The 23,970-nt window shown below is 22.6% G+C and overlaps 2 protein-coding genes across 12 annotated transcripts in view; both read left to right on the top strand.

Moving 5' to 3' along the window:
• The window catches only part of LOC122504945, a 67,681-nt gene extending 63,738 nt beyond the window's left edge, over positions 1 to 3,943 (top strand). For 3 of the 6 annotated variants that reach the window (XM_043616338.1, XM_043616330.1, XM_043616314.1), the window contains one exon: positions 3,353 to 3,564. In XM_043616338.1, the coding sequence (XP_043472273.1) occupies positions 3,353 to 3,430 (78 nt within the window). In that variant the 3' untranslated portion in view covers positions 3,431 to 3,564. Of the gene's footprint in view, positions 1 to 3,352; positions 3,565 to 3,605; positions 3,739 to 3,801 lie in introns of those variants that run through there. The other 3 variants (XM_043616349.1, XM_043616321.1, XM_043616358.1) reach the window with 3 other exon arrangements.
• LOC122504895 overlaps positions 3,931 to 23,970 on the top strand; it is a 92,342-nt gene continuing 72,302 nt past the window's right edge. For 5 of the 6 annotated variants that reach the window (XM_043616258.1, XM_043616239.1, XM_043616248.1 and 2 more), the window contains exons 1-2: positions 3,931 to 4,069; positions 8,742 to 9,024. In XM_043616258.1, coding sequence (XP_043472193.1) covers positions 8,762 to 9,024 — 263 coding nt within the window. In that variant the 5' untranslated portion in view covers positions 3,931 to 4,069; positions 8,742 to 8,761. Of the gene's footprint in view, positions 4,070 to 8,741; positions 9,025 to 23,466; positions 23,586 to 23,970 lie in introns of those variants that run through there. The other variant, XM_043616266.1, reaches the window with a different exon arrangement.

The following is a 23,970-nucleotide window of genomic DNA, read 5'->3' as shown; positions in this document are numbered from 1 at the left end:
AAGTTATTGAAAATTGAATCGATATCTTCAGGGACATTTTTTTGTGTGTCTAATAATTTTTGGAGTGAATCATAATATTCTTTAGGATTAAGGAAAAAGTAAAAATCAGGGAAATCAAATTCTTGTAACAATCATGGTTAACAAATTAGTATTCGTTGATCTATATTATTCCTGAATTTGTATTCGTAGATTTTTATTATTCCAAATTAGTATTCGTGGATTTGTATTATTCCAAATTAGTATTCGTAGATTTTTATTATTCCAAATTAGTATTCGTAGATTTGTATTATTCCAAATTCGTATTTGTGGATTTGTATTATTTCAAATTCGTATTTGGAGATTTGTTTTATTCCAAATTATTCTTTTTTGTGGATTTATAGCTTTTCGAATTTGAATTCTTGAATTTGTAGACATTTAGATTGATCATGATAAATTGCAGAAGATTTTTCAGAGCAACAAGTCGCAACTTTTTGCGAACAGTTTTGAAAATGCAATTGATATTACCGTTAGTGATGCCTAAGAGTTGTTAATACATTTTTTTTGCCAAGGTCGCAGCCCAAACTAGAGTCGAGTCGTCGAGACTTGGGATTGGAAACTTGCAAATGTGAATAAATTTGTGTGTATTTTTTTTAAATATCTATACATACACGTTTTCACCAATACTTTAAAAAGAGAGGGAATATTATAGCCTCAAGGTACATGCTCACCAACACCCCTTTGACTCGAAAGACTCTATATGCAGCATTCCACATTGGCTAGCTAGTGTTAATAGCGAGCGACTGACCTTCCTCGCCATATTCACATTCATACAACCCACACATTCACACATTCACACATACAAACACATATATATTTATATATATAATCGCGCACAAAAGTTGTGCAAGCCGACACTTAAAATTATCTTCGTCTGTGATCAGTTATTTACACAACATTATTTGAAATTTTTATTTCTTTTCGAACACTCAGGTGTTATAAATAATTGTAATTCACTTCCGAAAATGGTTTCTGTTTCTTGACCATGGTATCATCATGGGGAAAGAATTTTGACTACGCTAGCGGTTCGTTTTTTCCTGTTTTTTAGGGAAATTTAGTGTCGTTGCTATTTTCAAACAGCACAGATAGTTCCCTTTGTCCCTTTTTTTTCAATTTTGTCACCTTTTTCGCATTTTTTGATGATTTGTCCCTTTTTCACCTTAAAGATGTTGTTCTTTCTTTTAAAATATTTTTTAATATGTAATCATAAAATTTAGACTCAATTTTATAGAATTCAGTTCGTTTTATTTTTTATTTAACATAAAAATTTTGATAATTTTATGAAAAGAGGCGGATAATTCATATTGATTATATTATTTTTCAAATATTTAAATTTCAATCAGAGCATTAAAATGTTTGTTCAACATTTTTTGTTTTGCCGTAGAAAATATTCACTCGAATGATTCGTGGAAGTATTTTTTCTTTTTCTCTCTTTTTCATAAGAAATGAAAAATACAAATATGGGTTGAAAAAAAGAATTCCAGAGATTTAATTTTATCAGGTCAACAGGGTAGCTTACGTGGTCACGTCTCGTTATTTCCGCGTGTCTCCTAATCCAGAACTCGACGATGGCGCGACCTTGAAATTACTGTGTTGAGTAGTGTGCTTGTGTATTATATGTATATATGAATCGTTCCTATACTCGCGCATTAATTAATGTTCCAATTTCACACAAATTTGCTTTCACGCGACGACTATATATAGGTGTATACTCAAAAATACCATTATATCGGCATTCATTCAATGTAATATATGATTGATGATCGATATTTATTAGACCAAATGTTTAAGGAAAAACTTTTTTTGGGTGGAATTTAAAAAACTGTTTAGAATTTGCCCTAAATTTTAAATATTTTAACTTTTTTTTAAAAACATTACCGGTGCGCAACATAACCTCAAAAAGTTAACTTTAATCAATATTTATAAGTTTTTCAAGTTATTTTAAAACGATTTCTTTCGTTTCTCTTAAAATAATTTGAAAAGTGTATTAGAAAATTTAATTGCTATTTACTTAACCTTAAAAATATTAATTTCAATTTTTTGAAAAATATCGTTGGAACTTAGATTTTTGAAAAATTTGAATAATTTAAATTCTTCTGAAATTAGTTAAAATAATAATTATATATTTTCAAAAATTTTAATAAAATTCTTGGCAAAATTTCAATTATTTTCTAAAATTTTCCTCAATTCAATGATTTTTAATATTCTAGTTTTTTAATAAAGTTTTCGAAAAGAATTTAATTATTTTCATTGATAATAAAAATTTCATATGAATTCAATTATTTACAAATTTTTTAAAAATTTCTTCGCAATAATTCAATTATTTTTACAAGTAATAAAATTCTTATTTAATTATTCAATTATTTGAAAAAAATTTTTTATAAAATTCTTCGAAGAAATTCAATTATTTTAGAAAATTGTAATACAATAAATTCTTGTCAAGAATTCAATTATTAGTATAAAAATCAAAATTGTTCGGAGAAATTGAATTATATTCAGAAATATAAAAATTTTTAACTGGAATTCAATTATTTTCAAAAAGTTTATAAAATACTTCGTAGAAATTGAATTATTTTCAAAAATTATCATAATTTCCTTCCCAGATATTCAATTATTATTAAAAAATGTAATACAATTTTTGACAAGAATTCAATTATTATTGTAAGCAAAAAAATATTCCCAGAAATTCAATTATTTTGAAAAATAACCGAGAAAATAACCAAATTTTTAGCAAGAATTCAATTATTTTCAAAAATTTCATAAAATTCTTCCAAAAAATTCAATTTTTTAAATAAGTAACATTTTTAGCAGGAATTCAATTATTTGTTAAAATAACAAAATAAAAATGATAGAAAAATTTCAATCATTTTTAATACAATTTTAATCGAATTTCTGAAAAATGTAATTATTCTTAAAAAATTTATTAAAATTGGTCAAAAGAATTCAATTATTTAAAAATTTGTTGATAAAATTCTTTATGAAAATTCAATTCGAAGAAACATTGAATTAAATAACATGGTTATTTGTTTATTTAAATAATTGAATTTTCGTAGAATTTTCTAATAAAAATTGATTTAAAAATGAATAGGTACATTATTTAAAAAAATAATTTTTGTTTAGTTTAGAAAAAAAAATTTTCGCTCATTTTAAATATTTTTCTTTTTTAATATTTAATATTAAAATTTTCAAAAATTAACTTTAAATAACTTTAAATATTTTTAAAAAATTAATTTTTTAAACAATTAACTTGAAAAAAAAATTACTAAAAAATTTTTAATTAAAAATATGGTAAATTTTTTCTGTTTATCTTTTATAGAGAACGTCCATTAAACAACGTGAGGGACAAGATCAGCAGCATCAGCATCAAGAGCATTATCCGAAGAGAAGGGAATAATAAAAATGTCCGTGCGGGTGTGCTAGTGAAAGTGTGTAAATATACGTGAAATTTTTTCCCATAGTGGTGAATTTTTTTTTTTTTTTGTTTTTTAGCCGCTTTTTGCCGCTGCTGAAAAATTAAAAAAAAAGAAATTTAGTGAAAAGAAAAAAGGAAAGAAAGAAAGAAAGTGCAGGAAAAAAAGAGTAGTAAAGGATAACGTGAATTTATTAAGGATATAATATAGAGAGATATAGATAAAAAAAAAGTAGAAGAAGAAAAAATAACGCGACGCCTATACATATAAATATATGTATGGAATATACAATTATTTAAAAAATCTATAGTGAAAAAAAGTTCAATATAGAGTTTTTGTTTTGTTTTAAAAATAGAGAGAGAGAGAGAAAAAAAAGTCGATCTTTATATTGTGTGGTGATTGGAAGAGAAAAAAAAGTCCGTGTCTCTTTTTTGAAACGTGATTGATCGATTTTTCTGTTTTTTAATTTTATTTTTTTTCAAGTGCAGTAAAGTGAGATCGATTAAAACATGTACATACGTAAATTGTACGCGTCAAGAAAGTGAATAACCCAACCACGGTGCGGGTCGATTGTCTGTACGAAAAATTCGACTTCATTCCTGCCACAAGTGACGCGATTGTTGGTGAGTTTTTTTTATTGTTTTATTCTTATTTTTATTATTTATATTTATTTTTTATTTTATACATTTTATTTTTTATTATTGTCAGCGTTTTTATTTATTCACATATTTATTGAATTTTTTATTTTACTTTATGTATGTTTTACATTTTTGAGAATATTCTATATTTTTATCCCTTTGGTTAAAGTTCGAAGGTTTCTTTGTTAATATTTAAAATTTTGTATATTTGTTATGCTCTTTTGGTTATTAGTTTTATTATTCTTATTTTTATTATTATATTGTTAATTATTTATTATAAATTATTAATCGATTAATTATAATGAATAAAGATTTAAATAAATGAAAATAAAAGAAATAATTCAAAATAATTAAAATAAATGAAAGTAATAAGAATAATACAGTTGAAAAACAAATTTAAGAATTGATCTCGCGTTGGCCGCGCTAGTTAAGGCGCTTACAATTACTAATACTGTTCTCGTAATGCGTTCGAATCCCCCTGAAGTTACAATTTTTCAATATTATCTGGCATCAATTATTTTAATGTAAATATCTAAATAAAACACCTAACAACAATAATATTATAATAACACTATTATTTTTATTGTTTTGTTTAATTATTTATTTAATTAATAATTCAAAAATATAAAATATATTTATAATAAAAATAATTTCGACAGAAAGCTGAAAGAAATTAAAAATACGAACTAATATTTTTTTGAATTTAAATTAAAATGTAAAGAAAAATATAAATAATATAGAGTTTTGAATTTTTTTCAATTTTGTCGAAAAAAATATTAATATTTATTTTTATTCGTTTTATTTAATGAAAAATGAAAAAAAAAAAATTGGGTTTGACTGTATCGAAACAAAATGAAAAGAAAAAAATAGATTGGAATCAGAAATTTTATCGCTTTGATAGTTTTAGAAAGATATTTTTTTTAATTTTCTGTTTCGATTTTAGTTCCGCCTTTTTTACAAACGTTTTTATCAATCAAAATTTTTTTCCTTAATTTTTTGCAATTGTATTTATTTACTTTTTATTTGAAATAATGTAAAATGTAAGTTGCTTTTCAATTATTTATTTATTAATAATTATAATAATTATAATAATTATAATAATAATAATAATAATAATTTTTTTCTTGTTATGTATTATCCTATAGGCGCAAGAACAGTTCCCCTTTAATGGCTAACTCATCATAGCCGTGGATACACACTCACACATTTGTATACATAACGTATAAGATAATTCGAAACGTCATATTCAGTTGGAGAGCCACCCCTTTTTCAAATATATCGATTACTTATTCATTAATGTTATATAAAAATAATATTTCATAATTTCAAAAATATTCCATTAATTAGTGAAAAATTTCTATTATTCTTTTTTTAAAAATGAAATTTTATACTTTGCAATTTTATTTAAATTCAATTTTAGTTCTAAAAAAAAATTTTTTAATTTGTTAATCATATTAGCAATTTTTAAAAATAATTTTTATTTTTAACTTTTTGATTATATAAAGTGGTAGTTATACAATTTAAGTTATTTATAAAATTAAGGTCCTTGAAGTTAGCGTCGACGTTCAACGTCGAGAAATTAATTGTTAATTACATTTGCCTATTAATATTAATAAATAAATAAACAAATTTTGAATATTAATAATATTAGTTCTAGAACTATAATTAGTTGATAAATATTATAAACTAATGTAATTATTAATGCTCTAGTTAAATTGAATAAATAAAATTTTAAACTCCTAGGGGGATTCGAACACATAGTCTCATTACTAACCGCATTAATTAGTGTAGCCAACGTGGATTCAATTTTTTTCGAATGAATAAAATATTCTTCCACTTTTAAATCATAGGCAAAATATTTTTCTTTGAAATGTTAATTATTTCTGTATTCAGTCGGGTTGAATTTATTTATAATATTTTTTTTTTGTATAAATATGTCTCTTAATAAAGTTTTTTAATTAATAAAAATTCGATAGATTTCTATAATTAAATTCGAGTCTCAAGTATATGCATCATAAGAGACTGCGTTTTTTTTTAATTTTCTCCACAAACGAATGACCAACCAGTGATGAAGATTTTTAATTAAATTTTTTTTTCTATTCTTTCTACTAACAAGAAAAACACATACACATGTAAAAAAAAATTAGTTCATTTACACTCGGAATAATAAACGTTTTTATTTTATTTTTATTAAGAAAAAGTATCTAACCAATAATTTTTTTAGATTTTTAATAAATTTCAATTAGTTTTTTAATTTAATTCCTTTCTTAAATTATTTAAAACAATCTTTATTTATTTATTTATTTTTCAGACTTTTTTTTTGAAAATTTGCACTATTTGAAATTCGCTAATATAGTTAGGATGAAAAAATTATTCTCAAAAATTTTAATTCCTCAAAAAAATGAAATTATTCTTAAATATTTTATTAAAATTCTTTGAAAGAATTGAAGTGTTTTAAAAAAAAATTTATATACTTTGTTTATTAGAATTTAATAATTATTTTCAATACATCTTTAATTAAATTTCTTAAAGGAATTTAATTATTTTCAAAAATTTTAATAAAATTCTTCGTAACAATTCAATTATTTTTAAAAATTTTTGATACAGATCTTTATAAGAATTCATTTATAAGAAATTTTTAATTATTCACTAAATTATTAATTTTTTTATTTAAATAATTCAATTCTCGTTGAACTTTCTAATTGATAAGAATTGAATTAAAATTGAATTTCAATTAAAATTTTACATAATAATTGAACATTTGAAAAATAGAAAAGAAAAATTGATTCTAATTTCTTTATTTTACTCTCTAAAAAGAATAAAGTAATTTCTTTTATGTCTGATTCATCTATTCTATATATATTTTTTTCTAATCGAATTGCGGTTTCTCTCTCGTTTATTATATTATAATTTTGAAAATTTATTCAGTGTCGACTCTTCCCGACGGTTCTGGCAGTTGTGACAGCTGTCGGTAACCAAGACGCAATTTAACACATCGAATATTATAATTTCATAACGGAAAATGCAGACATAATGAGACAGAAAAAGCGCGAGTGAGAGAGAATTTATTCTCATTTCTCTCTCTAGATTTTCATTTTTTTTTTTTTTTTTTTTTTAATCATATTTTCTATTAGTGCGATGACAAATTTTCTCTCTTAAGAAATGCTTTTTACGTTAAAAAAAAGGGAAAAAACTGAAAAGAAGAAGAAAGAAATATACATTTTTTGTCATTATAAATTTTATTTAAAAATAAAATTCTCCTCAATGGTAAATTTATATTTTGCAGTTTCATTTTAATACGTTTTTCCTTTTAACCATTTTTTTATTTCTTTTACCTTTCTGTCGAAATTATTTTTATTATTAATATATTTTTTAATTAAATAAATAATTAAAATAATAATAAGAATAATAGTATTATTATATTAATATTATTATTATTAGGTATTTTATTTAAATATTTAGTTTAAAAAAATTGATGGCAGGTTTTTAAAAAAATGTTACTTCAGGGGGATTCGAACGCGTTACTAGTTTAGTATCACTATAAGTGCCTTAACCAGCGCGGCCAACGCGAGACAATTTTTATACTTATTTTTCTAGTCTATTATTCTTATTACTTTCTTTTATTTTAATTACTTTATTTATTTTTTATTTAAATCATTGTTCATTATAATTAATTAACAATCTCATTTATTTATTTTTTAATTATGAAACAGGCAAAAAATAATAATATTAAGTAAAAATAATAATAATAATAATAATAATAATAATAATAATAATAATAATAATAATAATAATAATAATAATAATACCTAATAATAATAATACTGGTAATAATAATAATAGTAATAATAATATGAAATGTATTTTCTCGGAGAAAAAAGAAAATTTGAAAATTGAGGTCAATTTATTATTAAAATAGAATAAAATAGAATAATTAAAAATTTCGACATATTTAATTCAGTTATAATAATAACAAAAGAAAAAAGTGATTTTAAATTAATATTTAATTGCGGAAGATTTTCAAATTGGGACAGTTCATTTTGAGATTATTTAAATTTAATATTTCAATAAAGGAATTTTTTTTAAAATTAATTATTGATGTGAAATTGTAAAATTGGAACAAAAATATGACGAAAAGTTAAACTGAATAAATAATATCACTTTTCAATTATTCAATAAAAATGTTCCAATTTTCTCCTTCGAAAATTAAATTTATTAATAAAAATTTATTCATAGAGTAGAAATGAATTTTCAAGAAAAATTTAATCTTTTCAATTTGATTTTTTCTTATTTTTTTCTGTTTGTTAAAAAATTAATTTTTTTAATAGATAAATAAAAAATTGTTGAATCAATTATTTTGTTTATAAAGAAGTTAATTGTAAAACTTAAGTTTATTTATTTATTAACTAAATAATTGAATTCTTTTGGGAAATTTTTAATAAAAATAGATATATATTGAAAATAATTGAATTTCGAAAAATTTTTTAAAGCAATTAAATTCTTTCTAAGGGTTTTAATAAAATATTAAAAAATAATTTCAAAAAAAAAAAATGTAATTTATGGGGAAAAATTAGAAAAAGTAAAGAAAAGAAAAAAAATGTGTTGATTGCTGTTTTTTTTATGTAAAAAAATTGAGAATTTGTTTTTATCTTTGCAGTTCATAATGCGCCAGGGGTGATGGAGACAGTGGGCAAACAAGTCCAGGTAGTGAGCGGACTGGGCGTGGGGGGTCCAGTAGGGCCTGTGGGCCCTGTGGGGGCAGATCTGCATCACCATCATCACTCCCACCCCCACGGGGGCCACGGCCACGGTCACTCGTTGGTCGGCACTGCGGCGACCTCTGTTGCAAGGGGTCAGGCCCAATCGCATCAGAGCCAGGCTCCACCACCCTCACACAATCAACATCTACCTGCCAGGTCTACCCCCGTTCAACTTCACAGGTCAGTTCAAAGTTCATCTCTCTCTTTTTCATTTTTTTTCTTTTTTTCTCTTTTTTTCTTCTTCTACCATTTCTTCTTTCGTGTCCCTCCCCGCCACCCCTCGAGATTGCAAGGATCCGTTTCGATATTTCGTCTTTTATTAGATATTAGGTTCATTCTTTAAATAATAAATTAATAATTTAAGTAAAAAAATATTATTATTAATATTATAAGGTAATGATTTTTATATTAATTATTATATATAGTTCATAAACTACGTCACGCTATTTTGCACTATTTTTTTACGTTTTTTAACGTATTTTTTTTTTACGCTGAATTCGAATATGTCGTTAGATTTTCTCTAAAACGTCAATTTTCAAAATGGCGAATTCAATATGGCGGATAAAATTAGAAATCAATGGCATTTGCTTGAAACTCGTTACTCGGGGGTTTCTTGGGTCGCAGATTACGAATATGAAGTCAGAGTTTTAAAATTTTAAATGGCGGATCCAATATGGCGGACGAAAAAAATAAAAAATCAATTTTATTAGCTTCATACAAAATCAGGGTTGTCGCAGGTCAGGGAATTCAGGAAAAAGTTAGGGATTTTTATTAAAAGTACTGGAAAAAATTAAATATTTAGAATTTATAAGAAATTTTGGAATTTTTGAAAAAACCTTAAATTTCTTCTATTTCTGACAATAATTTATTTTAAATAACTTAATTCTATATTGAAGAACTGCCATAAAGTTATTACTTATAAATAATTAAAGGAAGTATTTTTTTGAAAAATTTTAATTTCAATTCTGTTGAAATTAGTTTCAATTTAAAAAATTTTGACGCAATTCTTTGAAAGAATTCGACTATATTAATAAATATTAAAATTCTTTTCGGAAATTCAATTATTTTCAAAAATTAAAAAAAAATTCTCGTCAACATTTCAATTATCTTTATAATAATAGCAAAATTCTTCGCCGAAATTCAATTATATTTAGGAATTTTTATAAAATTCATTGTAAAATTCAATTATTTTTAAAAATAACAATATTCATCATAGGAATTCAATTATTTTCAAAATTGATACTATTCTTCGCAGAAATTCAATTATTTTCAAAAAATCGAAAAAAATTGTCAACATTTCAATTATTTTGATAAATGAACAGAAAATTCAATTATTTTCAAAAATTTTAATAAAATTCATGTCAAACTTTCAATTATTTTCAAAAAATTTTCTTAATTCTATGATTTTTAATATTCTACTATTTTCATAAAATTTACCAAAAGAATTCAATTATTAAACAAAAATTTTGATAAAATTTTACTCAAATATTCAATTATTTTCAAAAAAAAAAAAAATTTCACAGTAATTCAATTATTTAAAATAGAATTTGCATAAATTTTTTCGAAAACATCAAATGTTTTATAATTTTGCATTCAATTCTTCGCAGTAATTCAATTATCTTCGTAAAATTAAAAATTTTTTTTAGGAATTTAATTATTTTCATAATTGATAAAATCATTCGGAGAAAGTCAATTATTTTCATAAGTAACAATATTCATCACAAGAATTTAATTATTTTTTTAAAAGTAATAAAATTCAATTATTTTAAAAAATTGTATTAAAATTCATTGCAAAATTTCAATTATTTTCAAAAAATTTTCTCAATTTAATAATTTGTATATTTATTATTTTAATAAAATTTCCCAAACGAATTCAATTATTTAAAAACAATTTTAACAAAGTTCTACATGAATATTCAATTATGCTCTAAAATAATGAAAATTTCTCAGGAATTCAATTATTAAAAATAGAATTTGCATAAATTTTTTCGAAAAAATTCAATTGTTGGCAAATTTCTTATAAAATTCTTCGCAATAATTCAATTATTTTCATAAATAATAAAACTTATCGCAGAATTTCAATTCTTTTTAATACAATTTTAATCGAATTCCTCGAAAAATGTGATTATTCTTAAAAATTTCATTAAAATTTGTCGAAAGAATTCAATTATTTAAAAATTTGTTGATAAAATTATGTATAAGAATTAAATTTTAAAAAATATTCAATTATTCAATAAATTATTTATGTTTGCATTTAAATAATTGAATTCTCATAGAATTTTCTAATAAAAATTGATTTAAAAATAAATTTCAGTTATAGTTTTAGATAATAATTGAATTTTGAAGAATTTATTTATAATTGCAATTTTTAGAAATAATTGAATTTTCTAAAGCTTTCAAAATAATATCGTTAAAAATCTGAATTTTTCATATATTTCATAATATTTAATTGAAGAATTTCCAAATAATTGAAATTTCATAAAATTGAATTGTAAATCAAAGAATTTGAAAATTGTCAAAAGAACTTTATCAATAGTTATTAAAAATAATAATTGATTTAAAGAAAAATGTTATTTAAAAATTGCAGAAAATGATAATTGAATTATTTAAAAATAAACTTAGTAAAAAGTAACTAAAAAATGGTTCAAGCAAAAATAGTAATAAATAAATTAATTAAAAAACGGTTTTTAAATAAAAAAAAAAGCAAAAATAGAAAAACATTAAGAAAATGAAAAAAGATAAAAATTAAATAAAGGTAAATATTAATATAAATAGCAATAATAATAAATATAGGAAACGTAATTATAAAAAAAATTATTAAAAATTTTCTAAACTATTTTTAGTAATTTAGAAGGAGACATTGACGCACATGTAATAAAAAATGAATAAATACAATAAATAGAACAATGGACTTTACATGTCCCTATACTTCAATTTGTGTTATATATTCATATATTATGTATATATTATAAACACTAATATTACTTTAGGACTTATTTTATACCTATATAGATGACAATGCAATAAAAATTATCTAATCATATATTATAGAAGACAAAGAAACTTTAATGATTATTATTGAAAGACAAAAAAAAATGATAAAATTATACTTTTGAAGATATTGAAAAAGATTAAAATATTGAAGAAAAAACGAAAAAGAAATTTAATGATTAATAAAAAAAAGAAATATTTGAAAAAAAAATTAATAATAATTATTTTGATAGATAAAAAAGAACATAAAATGTAATTATATAAAAGGTTAAAGAACTTCTAATTATATGTATATATGTACACATACATACGTGTATTATAAAAAGGAGACAAATGAACATATTCAGTCGTCATAAAATATATAGATGTTTCTAGATATGTATAATATAACAGACTTTTATGATATCGTAAAAATCGCAATTAATAGAAGTTTAATAATAATTAGGAGAGAAATAGCAATTAGAACATGATAAAAAAAAGATAATTTTAATAGACTTTCTATTTTTTCAATTGTATTTTTAATTGAAATAGTGAAGAAAATTTCCAAATTTTGGGGGAAGAGGTGGAATTCTGATTTAATATTATTATTATTCTTACTATTTTCATTTTCATTTATTTTTAATCATTTTATTTAATTATTTTTATTTTCATTGCCCTAGGGCAATAATGGGCACTTTATTGACCTTACTCACAGGTTAATAAAGTACTCATTATTCCCCTAGGGCAATAATGGCAATAATGGGCAATATATTGACCAGCTGGACTATATAAAGGATCTTAGATAATTAAATGTGTACTTTATTACTCACAGTAAAAAGAAAATCTTATTTTAAGGCACGAAAGCTGCCTTAAATTAAGATGCAACATTTTTAAGACAGTCAATGTTGAATTTACGCACGTTTTTCGTATCCTTTAACATTATAGCAGACAGTGTTGAATTTAAGGCAGCTCTTAAATTAAGATTTATTTTTTACTGTGCTCTAGGGCAATAATGAGAACTTTATTGACCTTACTTATAGTTAATAAAGTACTCATTATTCCCCTAGGGCAATAATGGGCACTTTATTGACCTTACTCACAGGTTAATATAGTATTCATTATTCCCCTAGGGCAATAATGGACAATATATTGACCAGCTGGACAATATAGAGGATTAAGATGTGTACTTTATTACCCTAGGGCAATAATGGGCCATTTATTGACCAGCTGGGCTATATGGAGAAAATTGGATAATTAAATTGATTTTAATGAAAATTGAGGGCAAAGGAAAAAAATAAACAGGTCAAGCTGTCGTTATAATTTTTTCTCGAATTGTATGATGTTTAATTCTGGCAACCGAGTGTCAATTATCCCAAACGGTTTTATTGAATTTTTCTCTTTACAATCTAGAACATACACATATATGTATATTATATATATAAATTTCGATCAATATAGAAAACACAGTCGCGCATCTTTTTTTCAACAAACTTAAATATTCTCTTTCTGTAGTTTTTCCTTTTTTTGCGATAAATAGGAAAATAAATAAAAAAAATTCGAGTCAGTGAAAGAGAAAGGATTTTTTCTTTTTATTTCGATATCATTTTATCTTGAACAGAAATCTCGCTGATTTCATCTTATCATTTTTTTTCTTTATTATATAAAAAATAAAGCATGCGATCTTTAATAATATTCTCTTTTATAACGAAAGTCATTATTATTATAATAATGCCAAGAATACATGTAAAAATTAATAAGAAAGTATAAAAAAGAATATAAAGTATAAAAATATAAAAGAAAACCACAATTTTTCAAAGGATATCAAATTGAGAGAAAAAATGTATCAAAATAGTTGCGAATCAACGTTTTGATACGTTTTTTGTCTCAATTTGATATTCTTTGAAAAACTGTGAAAATAAAAAATAAAATTCATAATAAAAGTAATACATATAAACAACAATCGTAGTAATAATAATTATTACTGGTCCCGTATATTTAATAAATAAATACTTTTATTATTATTTATTGTACAATAATAATAATAATTTTTATAATAATAATAACAACAATAATAATAATAATAATAATAATAATAAATAAATGCTGGTATAAATAATAATAAGAGCTAGTATTAATAATAAATAATATTTAAAAATATTTGAAAACAATTGCTGGTGAAAAAATTTTTTTTATAAATAGAAACAATATATACAATTTTTACAATTATTTGCAATTATTTATTTAACAGTTCTGTACATAATCAAAACGACTTCCGTGATAATTTTTATCAACTCTTTATCTTGTCGTACCGGAGCACGTTTCAAAATTTTACGGAATAATTAATTTTATCGTTGTGCAATTATATTTATGCTTTTTTGTTTTTTAATGAAAAAAAATATCACTTTCATATTATTACTATTAGTATTTTAAAATTGTGATGCGTTCCGAAGAAAATTTCTTTCATATTTCCCGAGTCGAACTTTTAGACCTGCTTACCTCCTGGTAAGTATAATATAACCCTAACCTGCACCTAACAAACCCTTGGTGTTTTTTTCCTCCTGCGTAAGTTCTATTTAACTCTGACAACTCCTTTTTAAGTCCTAATTGAACCTTAAACCCTGTATTGCTTCTACCACATTCTTACGCAATAGGAAATGTTACGCGCGGTACAAGATATTCAACTTATTATTGTTTTGCAAATTACAAAATTTTTTATTTTGAAAATTTCACGAAAGAATTCAATTATTTTCTAAAATTTTTAAAAATCCTTCGAAAAAATTCAATTATTTTTATAAATAGTAAAATTCTTCCGAAGAATTCAATTAATTTTATAAATAGTAAAATTCTTTGCAGGAATTCAATTATTTTCAAAACAATTTTAATTGAATTCCTTAGATGAATTCAAATATTTTAAAATATTTTCATAAATTGCAATTATTTTCTTAAACTTTAATAAATTCTTCGAAATAATTCAACTATTTTTATAAATACTAAAACTCTTTGCAAGAATTAAATAATTATTAACCCAATTAAAATAAAATTAAACGAAAGAATTTAATTATTTTCAAAAATTCCCATAAAATTTAGTTTCAACAAGAATTTAAAATTTTTGAAAAACAATTTAATTATTCTCAAAATATTTTTAAAAAAAATCTATATAAAAATTAAATTACTAGCTCAATACAATTTTTAAATATATTCGTCAAAAGAATTGAAATAATTCTATTATTTTCGAAAAGTAATTAAAATTCTTATGATGAATTCAATTATTTTGAATATACTTAATTTTAATAAAATTCTTTAAAGAAATTCAATTATTTTCGAAACAACTTTAATTGAATTTTTCGAAAAAATTTCATGATTTTTAAATATTTCTAGAAAATTCTTCATAAACAATTTAATTATTTCTTAAAATTTCAATAAATTCTTCGCAAGAAATCACTTATTTTCAATACAATGTTAATAAAATTCTTCTTCATAAAATTCAATTGCTTTCGAAATTTTCAATTAAAATTATTAAAGAAACTCCATTAGTTTAAAAAACAATTCAAAGAAATTTTTCAAAAAAATTTAATTAGGATTTTTAAAAATATTAATAAAATTCTTTGCGAGAATTTAGTTATTTTTCTAAATAAAGAAATTCTTTGAAGGAATATTCTATTATTATCAAATTTTTTGATAAAATTCTTTGCAACAATTCGAAGATTTTCAATACATTAATTTTAAAATTGAAAATATTTGAAAAGAAAAATTAAAAAAAGATTAAGAAACCAAAATGTAAACAACAATTAACTTCAAACTGCGAATAGGTTACCGAAACATGTACTTTTTTATTATTAATTTATAAATATTATTTTTAACTGAAATGTTTTGACATTTTTTTTAAATAATAAAATATTAATTTATGACAGTTTAAAGGTTATTATTATTAAACAATTTATTTATTTGCTGTAGTGTATTAGTGTCAATTAATGCTTTATTGAATCACTCAACAAGTCACTGAAAATAGAGCGTCTGTGTTCAGTTAGGTTCCGTAGCATAGTGGTTAGGGCGTTAGTTTCGTAGTCCGTAGTCCGTAGGTCGTAGGTTCAAGTCTCGCGTGCGTTAGATTTTATTTATTTCGTAGGTTTGCGTTTATTCCGATTTTTCTGTATTGTATAGGTATAAGTATGCAATTAAATGATTATATACACCGTTAAATAATTTAATTAACAAATATTAAATTAAAATTTTTTTTTATATATAAATGGATACACTGTAAAAAAAGGGAGTTACATTTTAACTCCCCCGGGGGGTCTATAAAAGTCGTACCCATTTGGGAGTTAATGCCAGGGGAGTTAAATAAAGAGAGTTAAAATTTAACACCCAAATGCTAACTCCCCATGGAAAAAATAACTCGCGCGGGTGTTGAATGAAGGGAGTTAGAAATTAACTCTCTTTTGGAGTTGATTTTTAACTCGAAAAATTTAACTCCCAACTCCCGAGTCCGTTAACTCCTCAAATTTTTTACAGTGTATGTATTAATCCCCACATATATACTAACATTATTTATGAATTCGCTATTGGTCACGATTAAATTAAAAAAAAAAAGTAAAAATCATTAAATAATAATGCCATTTATTAATAATTAAAGTTATTATAAAAATTAGTTAAAAATGATCTCAAATATGCTATGAGCAGTTTTTCCAGGGTTTTTGGAGAGGAAAGAATTCTGTAAGTAAGGGTCAAGCAGTATTTAATAAGGTTCTAGGAACACCTGCTTTCCCCCTTTTACCATCTAAATTTGTCGCTAACCAGGGGTTTGCAGGAGGTAATCAGAGTTAACTTGCAATGCAAATAAACTCTGCTTTCATCCTATTACATCCTTACAAACCCTCAGTTTTAAGGAGGTAAGCAGGTCTAAAAGTTCGACTCGGGTTATTTACGAATTTCCTTAATTATTGTAAAGTTATTTTAAACTATCAATAACTTCATTCTTCTTTAAATAAATTTTTAATAATTTTTGAAAAAGTTCTTCCCTGAGAATTTTTAATTAATAATGTGAAAAAATCAGATTTTCAAAGATATTATTTTGAAAACTTTAGAAAATGCAGTTATTTCTAAAAATTTCAATTATTAGTACATTCTCCAAAATTCAATTATTATCTAAAACTTTAACTGAAATTAATTTTTAAATCGATTTTTATTAGAAAATTCTATGAGAATTCAATTATTCAAATACAAACATAGATAATTTATTGAATAATTGAATGTTTCTTAACATTGAATTCTTATACATAATTTTGTCAATAAATTTTTTAATAATTGAATTCTTTCGACAAATTTTAATAAAATTTATCGAGAAATTCGATTAAAATTGTATTAAAAATAATTGAAATTCTCCGATGAATTATATTATTTATGAAAATTATTGAATATTTTGCAAAGAAATTTATAAACAGTTGCAAACAATTGATTTTTTTCGAAAAAATTAATTTAAATTTTATTTTTAATAATTCAATTCCTGTAAAATTTTCATTAGTTTAGAAAATAATTGAATATTCATGTAGAACTTTGTTAAAATTGTTTTTAAATAATTGAATTCTTTTGGAAAATTTTATTAAAATAATAAATATACAAATTACTAAATTAAGAAATTTTTTTGAAAATAATTGAAATTTTGTAATGAATTTTATCAAAATTTTAGAAAATAATTGAATTTTATTTATTTTTAAAATAATTGAATTCTTGTAATAAATACTATTATTTATGAATATAATTGAATTTTTCAATGAATTGTATTAAAATCCTTGAAAATAATTGAATTTTGTCGAAGAATTTTGCTATTCATTTATAAAGATAATTGAAATATTGACAACAATTTTTTTAGATTTTTTGAAAATATTTGAATTTTTGCTAAAAATTTTATTAATTTTGAAAACAATTGAATTTTGGTTATGAATATTGTTATTTATGAAAATAATTGAATTTTAAAATGAATGTTATTAAAATAATTTGAATAAAATTCATTGTAAAATTAAATTATTTTCATAAATAACAATATTCATCACAAGAATTCAATTATTTTCCAAAGATTCTTCGCCGAAATTCAATTATTTTCAAAAATTTTAATAAAATTCATTATAAAATTTCAATTATTTTCAAAAATTTTTCGCAATTCAATAATTTCTTTTGATAAATACTATTATTTATAAAAATAATTAAATTTTGCAATGAATTTTATTAAAATTCTTGAAAATAATTGAATTTTGTTGAAGAATTTTGCTATTAATTTATAAAAATAATTGAAATGTTGACGACAATTTTTTTTAGATTTTTTTGAAAATAATTGAATTTCTGCGAAAAATTTTATTAATTTTGAAAATAATTGAATTTCTGTTATGAATATTGTCATTTATGAAAATAATTGAATTTTACAATGAATTTTATTCAAATTTCTAAATATAATTGAATTTTGGCGAGAAATTTGGCTATTTATAAAGTTAATTGAAATGTTGACGAGAATTTTTTTTTTTTAATTTTGAAAATAATTGAATTTCTGAAAATAATTTTAATATTTATCAAAACAGTAGAATTCTTTTAAAGAATTGTGTTAAAATTTTTAAAATTGAAACTAATTTCAACAGAATTGAAATTAAAATTTTTTTTAAAAAAATAAAGTTTCTTAAATTGAAACTGATTTTAACAGAATTGAAATCAGAATTTTTCAAAAAAATACTTCATTATATGATTTATAAATAATAACTTTATGGCAGTTCTTCAATAGAATTAAGTTATTTAAAATTATTGTCAGAAATAGAAAAAATTGAATAGGTCTTTTTTAGAAGTCGTGGTAATTTCATTGTTTATGAGGCAAACAAAAAGACATAAAAATTCAGAATTTTCTTATAAATTCTATAAACATTTAATTTTTTCCAGTACTTTTAAAAAAAAATCTCTGACTTTACCCTGAATTTCCTGATTTGTGGCAACTCTGTTGTTAAATTGTTAAAACAAATTCACATTCTTGAAAAAATGACGAAAATTCTATTCTCCTTTTCTTGGATCATAAATAAGAAATGTTTATTAACAAAACTCGCAAAAGTATATATATACTGTATGTACATTATCCATATGTGATTCATACATGTTAAAACAGTTGAATAAACTCAGACGGTTGAAATTTTTTTTTTTTTTTTTTTTTTTTTTTTTTTTTTTTTGAGCGATGAGTAGAAAATATAAAAAGAGTCGAGGAAGGAAAAAAAATTCTATGAGAAATGTTCAATGAAACGAATTTCCAGTTATTCTCCTCATGTTTGTATGTATGTACGTGTATATTATAGTCGACGAATTCTTTCCTTTTTGAAGAAGAGACGATCACGATTGTCCGCCACGGCTTGGGTTTTATACGTACGTGTACAATACATTGTCATATATGTATATGTATTATACGTTTGCTCGTTTCGGTCCCCGGACCAGGGCAACGTTGCCAGATATTTCTTCAATTTTTTTTCTCTTTCTCTCTCTCTCTCTTTCTGATTCCTACGTTGCCAAACTTTAAAATCCAAAGCACTGTATGTTTTACTCTAAAAATTCAGTATTCGCAAAACTTGGCCTCTGTTTCACTGGTACACACAAATTGTTCATCGCTTATTCTCATGCCAGACGATGAAAATTTTAAAAACGGTTTTATTGCCTTCAGTCACTTTTATTATATTTTTTCATATATTTTTAGCATGCTTGAGGTCATTTCTCATATTTAAAGAGATATGATAATTTTTTTTTTTTTTGGACTCATTTGTCAATTTAAAAAAAATTAGGTATAGAAACATTGATTGTTACTACATAAGAATAAAGATTTTCGAAAATTTTTAATTCAAACCTTTTTGAAATTAAACAACTTATAAAATATGAAAAAATCGATCACTCCGAGTCTTCGACTCGGAGCAATCGATGTCTTCATGTTTTATAATAATTAAAAATGACAAAGTGATAAAATCATTATTTTATATTATAAGAAACATTGTTACTGCAACTTGTTCGAAATTATTTTCATCAATTCAATTCCATTATTATTTTCTAGAATTTTTAATACAATTTTACGCGAAATTTTGATTATTCGTAAATTCTAGGATTACATATATTTTCAGAAAATAAAAACATCAAATAATTTCAAAAGAATAGAAAATAAAATTTTCCCAAAAAAAATAATTCCACAGAATTTGTTAGTTGAAAGTAGGAAAAATTCAGATTTTAAAAGATTTTAATTTGAAACCTTCTCAGAATAGCTATAATGCTTTCATTTTTCAATTATTGACTAAAATTTTAACTAAAATTTATTTTAAAATCAATTTTTATTAGAAAATTCTACGAGAATTGCATTATTTAAATATGTAAAAAAAATAAATATTAATTAATTGAAGTAATTGAATATTTCTTAAAATTGAATTCTCATAAAGAAATATATCAAAAAACTTTTAAATAATTGAAAAATAATTGAATTATTGAATTATTTCGCCGAAATTTAAAAAAAAATTTAAGAATAACAATTGAATTACTGATTAAAATTTTGTTATTTTTGAAAATAATTGAATTCTTCTGAAAAATTTTCTTATTTATAAAGATAATTGAATTCTTGCCAAAAAGTTTATTAAAAATTTTGAAAATAATTGAATTTCTGTGAAGAATTTTATGAAAATTTTAACAAATAATTGAATTCCTGCTAAAAATGTTATTTTTTAAAAGAATTGAGTTTTTGGGGGAGAATTTTATGAAAATTTTGAAAATAATTGAATTCCTGCTAAAAATGTTATTTTTTAAAAGAATTGAGTTTTTGGGGGAGAATTTTATGAAATTTTTGAAAATAATTGAATTCCTGCTAAAAATTTTGTCATTTTTGAAAATAATTGAATTTCTGGGAATATTTTTGTTATTTATAAATAATAATTGAATTCTTGCCAAGAATTGTATTAAATTTTTTAATAATAATTGAATATCTGCGAAGAATTCAATTATTTAAATACAAAAATAAATAATTTATTGAAGAATTCAATGTTTTTTTTTAATTTGAACTCTTATAAAGAATTTTATTAACAAATTTTTAAATTGTATTAAAAATAATTGAATCTCTGTAAAAAATTTGATTCGATTAAGAAAAGTTTTTGAAAATAATTGAATTTTGGAGAAAAATTTTATTACTTATAAAGATAATTGAAATTTTCTTAATTTTAGCGAAGAATAAATTTTATTACTTTTGAAAATAATTGAATTCTTATTGAGACGAATTTTAATATTTCTTTTTAAATAATTGAATTCTTTTGTGAAATTTTAATTGAAATAGTGGATATTGAAAATAATTGAATTTTGATAAATTATTGAAATTATAATTTCTACGTAGAATTTTATTAAAATTATTTTGAAGAAAATTGAATTGTTAAAAAGAATTTCATTAAAATTTTTGATAATAAATTAATTCTTACAAGAAAAATTTTTAAAAAATATAATTAAAAAAAGTAATGGTTTTTACTATCATTAGTTGTTACATTTAATAGTAGTTACTACCAATGGCAATTATTAACAATGGTTGTTACTAACAATAGTTGTTACTGATAATGTTTGTTACTAACAATGGTCTTTATTATTTTTGCTTTCAATAGTTGCTACAAACAATGGTTGTTACTAACAATGGTTTTTGCAAACAATTGTGGTTATGGTTAATCAAACTATGGTAGTTGCAAACCATGGTTGTTACAAGCAATTTTAGTTACAATTCATGGTAGTTTTAACCATTCATTGTTAGAAACCATAATTGTTAAAATTATGGTTAAGATCGTTGCTACAATTAATGGTACAGTTTTAATGGTAGTTTCAATCGTTAGTACTCGCAAACAGTGGTTAAACTGCCGACTTATTTTTTTTTTAAATTTCCATTTTCAATAAAGAAAAGTATCATTGAATGAAGAATAATATATCGTCTAGGTATAGAGAATTAAATAAAAAAAATATTGTAAAGAAATTTTTGTATAAAACATTGTTCGATGACCGCGAATTCTCTTGAGTCAAAACTATTGAACGCGATGCACGCATTGAATACGGACGCCTACTGGTCTCGTTTCATTTCATTCAGAATGAGCTCATACATCCGCACACACATTCATTTTTCACACATTTGCACTTTTACCCATTATTGCTACTTATGACAAAGTCTACCTATTTTATTTATAGAAATTCAAAACAACAATGGTTGTTGCGCAGGATTCTATACTTACCATTATTGGTTGTTACAATAAGTTATAGTCTTTTAATCACAATTTCAATGGTTGTTATAAACTTTGGTTATTGCAATGGTTGTTAGAAATTATGGTTGTTGTAAACTATGGATGTTATAAACTATGGTTATTATAAACTATGGTTGTTATAAACTATGATTGTTATAAACTATGGTTATTCTAAACTATGTTTATTGCAATGGTTGTTATAAATTATGGTTGTTGTAAACTATGGATGTTATAAACTATGGTTATTATTAACTATGGTTTTTGTAAACTATGATTGTTATAAACTATGGTTATTGCAATGATTGTTATAAACTGTGGTTGTTACAGTGGTTTTTATAAACTATGGTTGTTGGAATGGTTGTTCTAAACTATGATTATTGCAATTGTTGTTATTAACTATGGTTGTTACAAACTAAATAATATATATATATATATATATTTTAATTCATGGTTAATAATCTAATAATTTTTAATTATTCTGGTGACAAATATTAATTGCTTCAAACTATACAAACAATAATTACTAAAAATAATGGTGACAAAAGTAAATATACGTTTGTAGTAACAAATAATACTATGCAGTAGTTTTGATGGAAGAAATAATGGTACTTTTACAATATTCACAAATAATATTTTCAATCTCGACAATTCTTTTTCTGTCTTTGGCGATTTCAAATGATTTAATTTTTTTTCATCTTCTTTTTTTTCGGGGGTTTAAAAAACTCACACACAAACTGACGATAATGATTATTGTAAGCAAATAACAATTCCTTGTTTGTCACTAATTTCTTTTTATGCTCTCCAACCTTGAACACATAATTGAATATGCAAACTGCATTTGACATTTCATGTGTCGTAACAACAGTGATATGCTTGCCCGTAGAGAATTCAATTTATTATTATTATTATAATTATTATTTATTTCAGTACAATACAATAGTGTATAATTTTTTTTTTTAATTATCTCTTCAAAAGTTTTATAATACAGAATAGAAAAAAAATATGCCTTGAGAGATATTTTTTACTATTTGTATTTTTATATGTTCAATAATTTAATTTTTAGAGGAATGGGAGCATGTTATTATATATAATGATTTACCTTCTTCTACTTCTTTTGAGAAACGAACAAACAATAATTAACCGCGACATTATATTGTATAAAGAAATGAAATGTCAACAACCCCGAAAAATGACGCTAATTTCCATTGATGAAATTAGTAAACAAGTTTTCCCTGTGACTTTGGCTTGATTTGTCCTTGAGACGTCTGTCATTTTTCTCTCTCTTGTTTCTCATATATAAACACTTATTCAAAAGTATATTATTCTATATATATATATGCACATACTTAGGACAGAATTCTTGTCAGTTTGATTATAACCTCCAAATATATAACTGTAGTACGAATCTCTCCAACATATTATATATTTTGTGGTTCTCCGTGCGTATCATCAGAGTATAAAAATTTGTAGTGCTTGGTCAGACTTTTTAATGGATTCTTGTTTCACCAAAAAAAAGTAATTAATTTCCTAATGACCTGTATTTTCAAATAATGTGACCCATATGTATATATCAATTCTCTTTGTTCTCTTTATGTACGCACACACATATTATAACACTTGCCTCCTTTTTCAATAATACAATCATCAAGCAACATTTCCGTTTTGATATATATGAGTATGTTAATGTATATAAATTTACAACACGTGTGTTTCTTGTTGGACGGTTTATAGTTCTTCTCTTGTGAAAAAAAACAAGTGAAAGAAAAACAATTCGAGAATATTACCTGTGTGTGAGTGTGGAGAGAGAATATAATAATATTACATCATCATTATCAGGCTTCATGCAACCAATTGCCAGTGATCCATAATAATTTCAGTGAGAGGACTTTATTATTTTGAT

This window comes from Leptopilina heterotoma, unplaced genomic scaffold (genome assembly GCF_015476425.1).
Source record: "Leptopilina heterotoma isolate Lh14 unplaced genomic scaffold, ASM1547642v1 Lhet_112, whole genome shotgun sequence".
NCBI classification, from domain to species: domain Eukaryota; kingdom Metazoa; phylum Arthropoda; class Insecta; order Hymenoptera; family Figitidae; genus Leptopilina; species Leptopilina heterotoma.
Note: the sequence above shows the minus strand (reverse complement) of the source record. Positions and strands in the feature narration are given on the sequence as shown.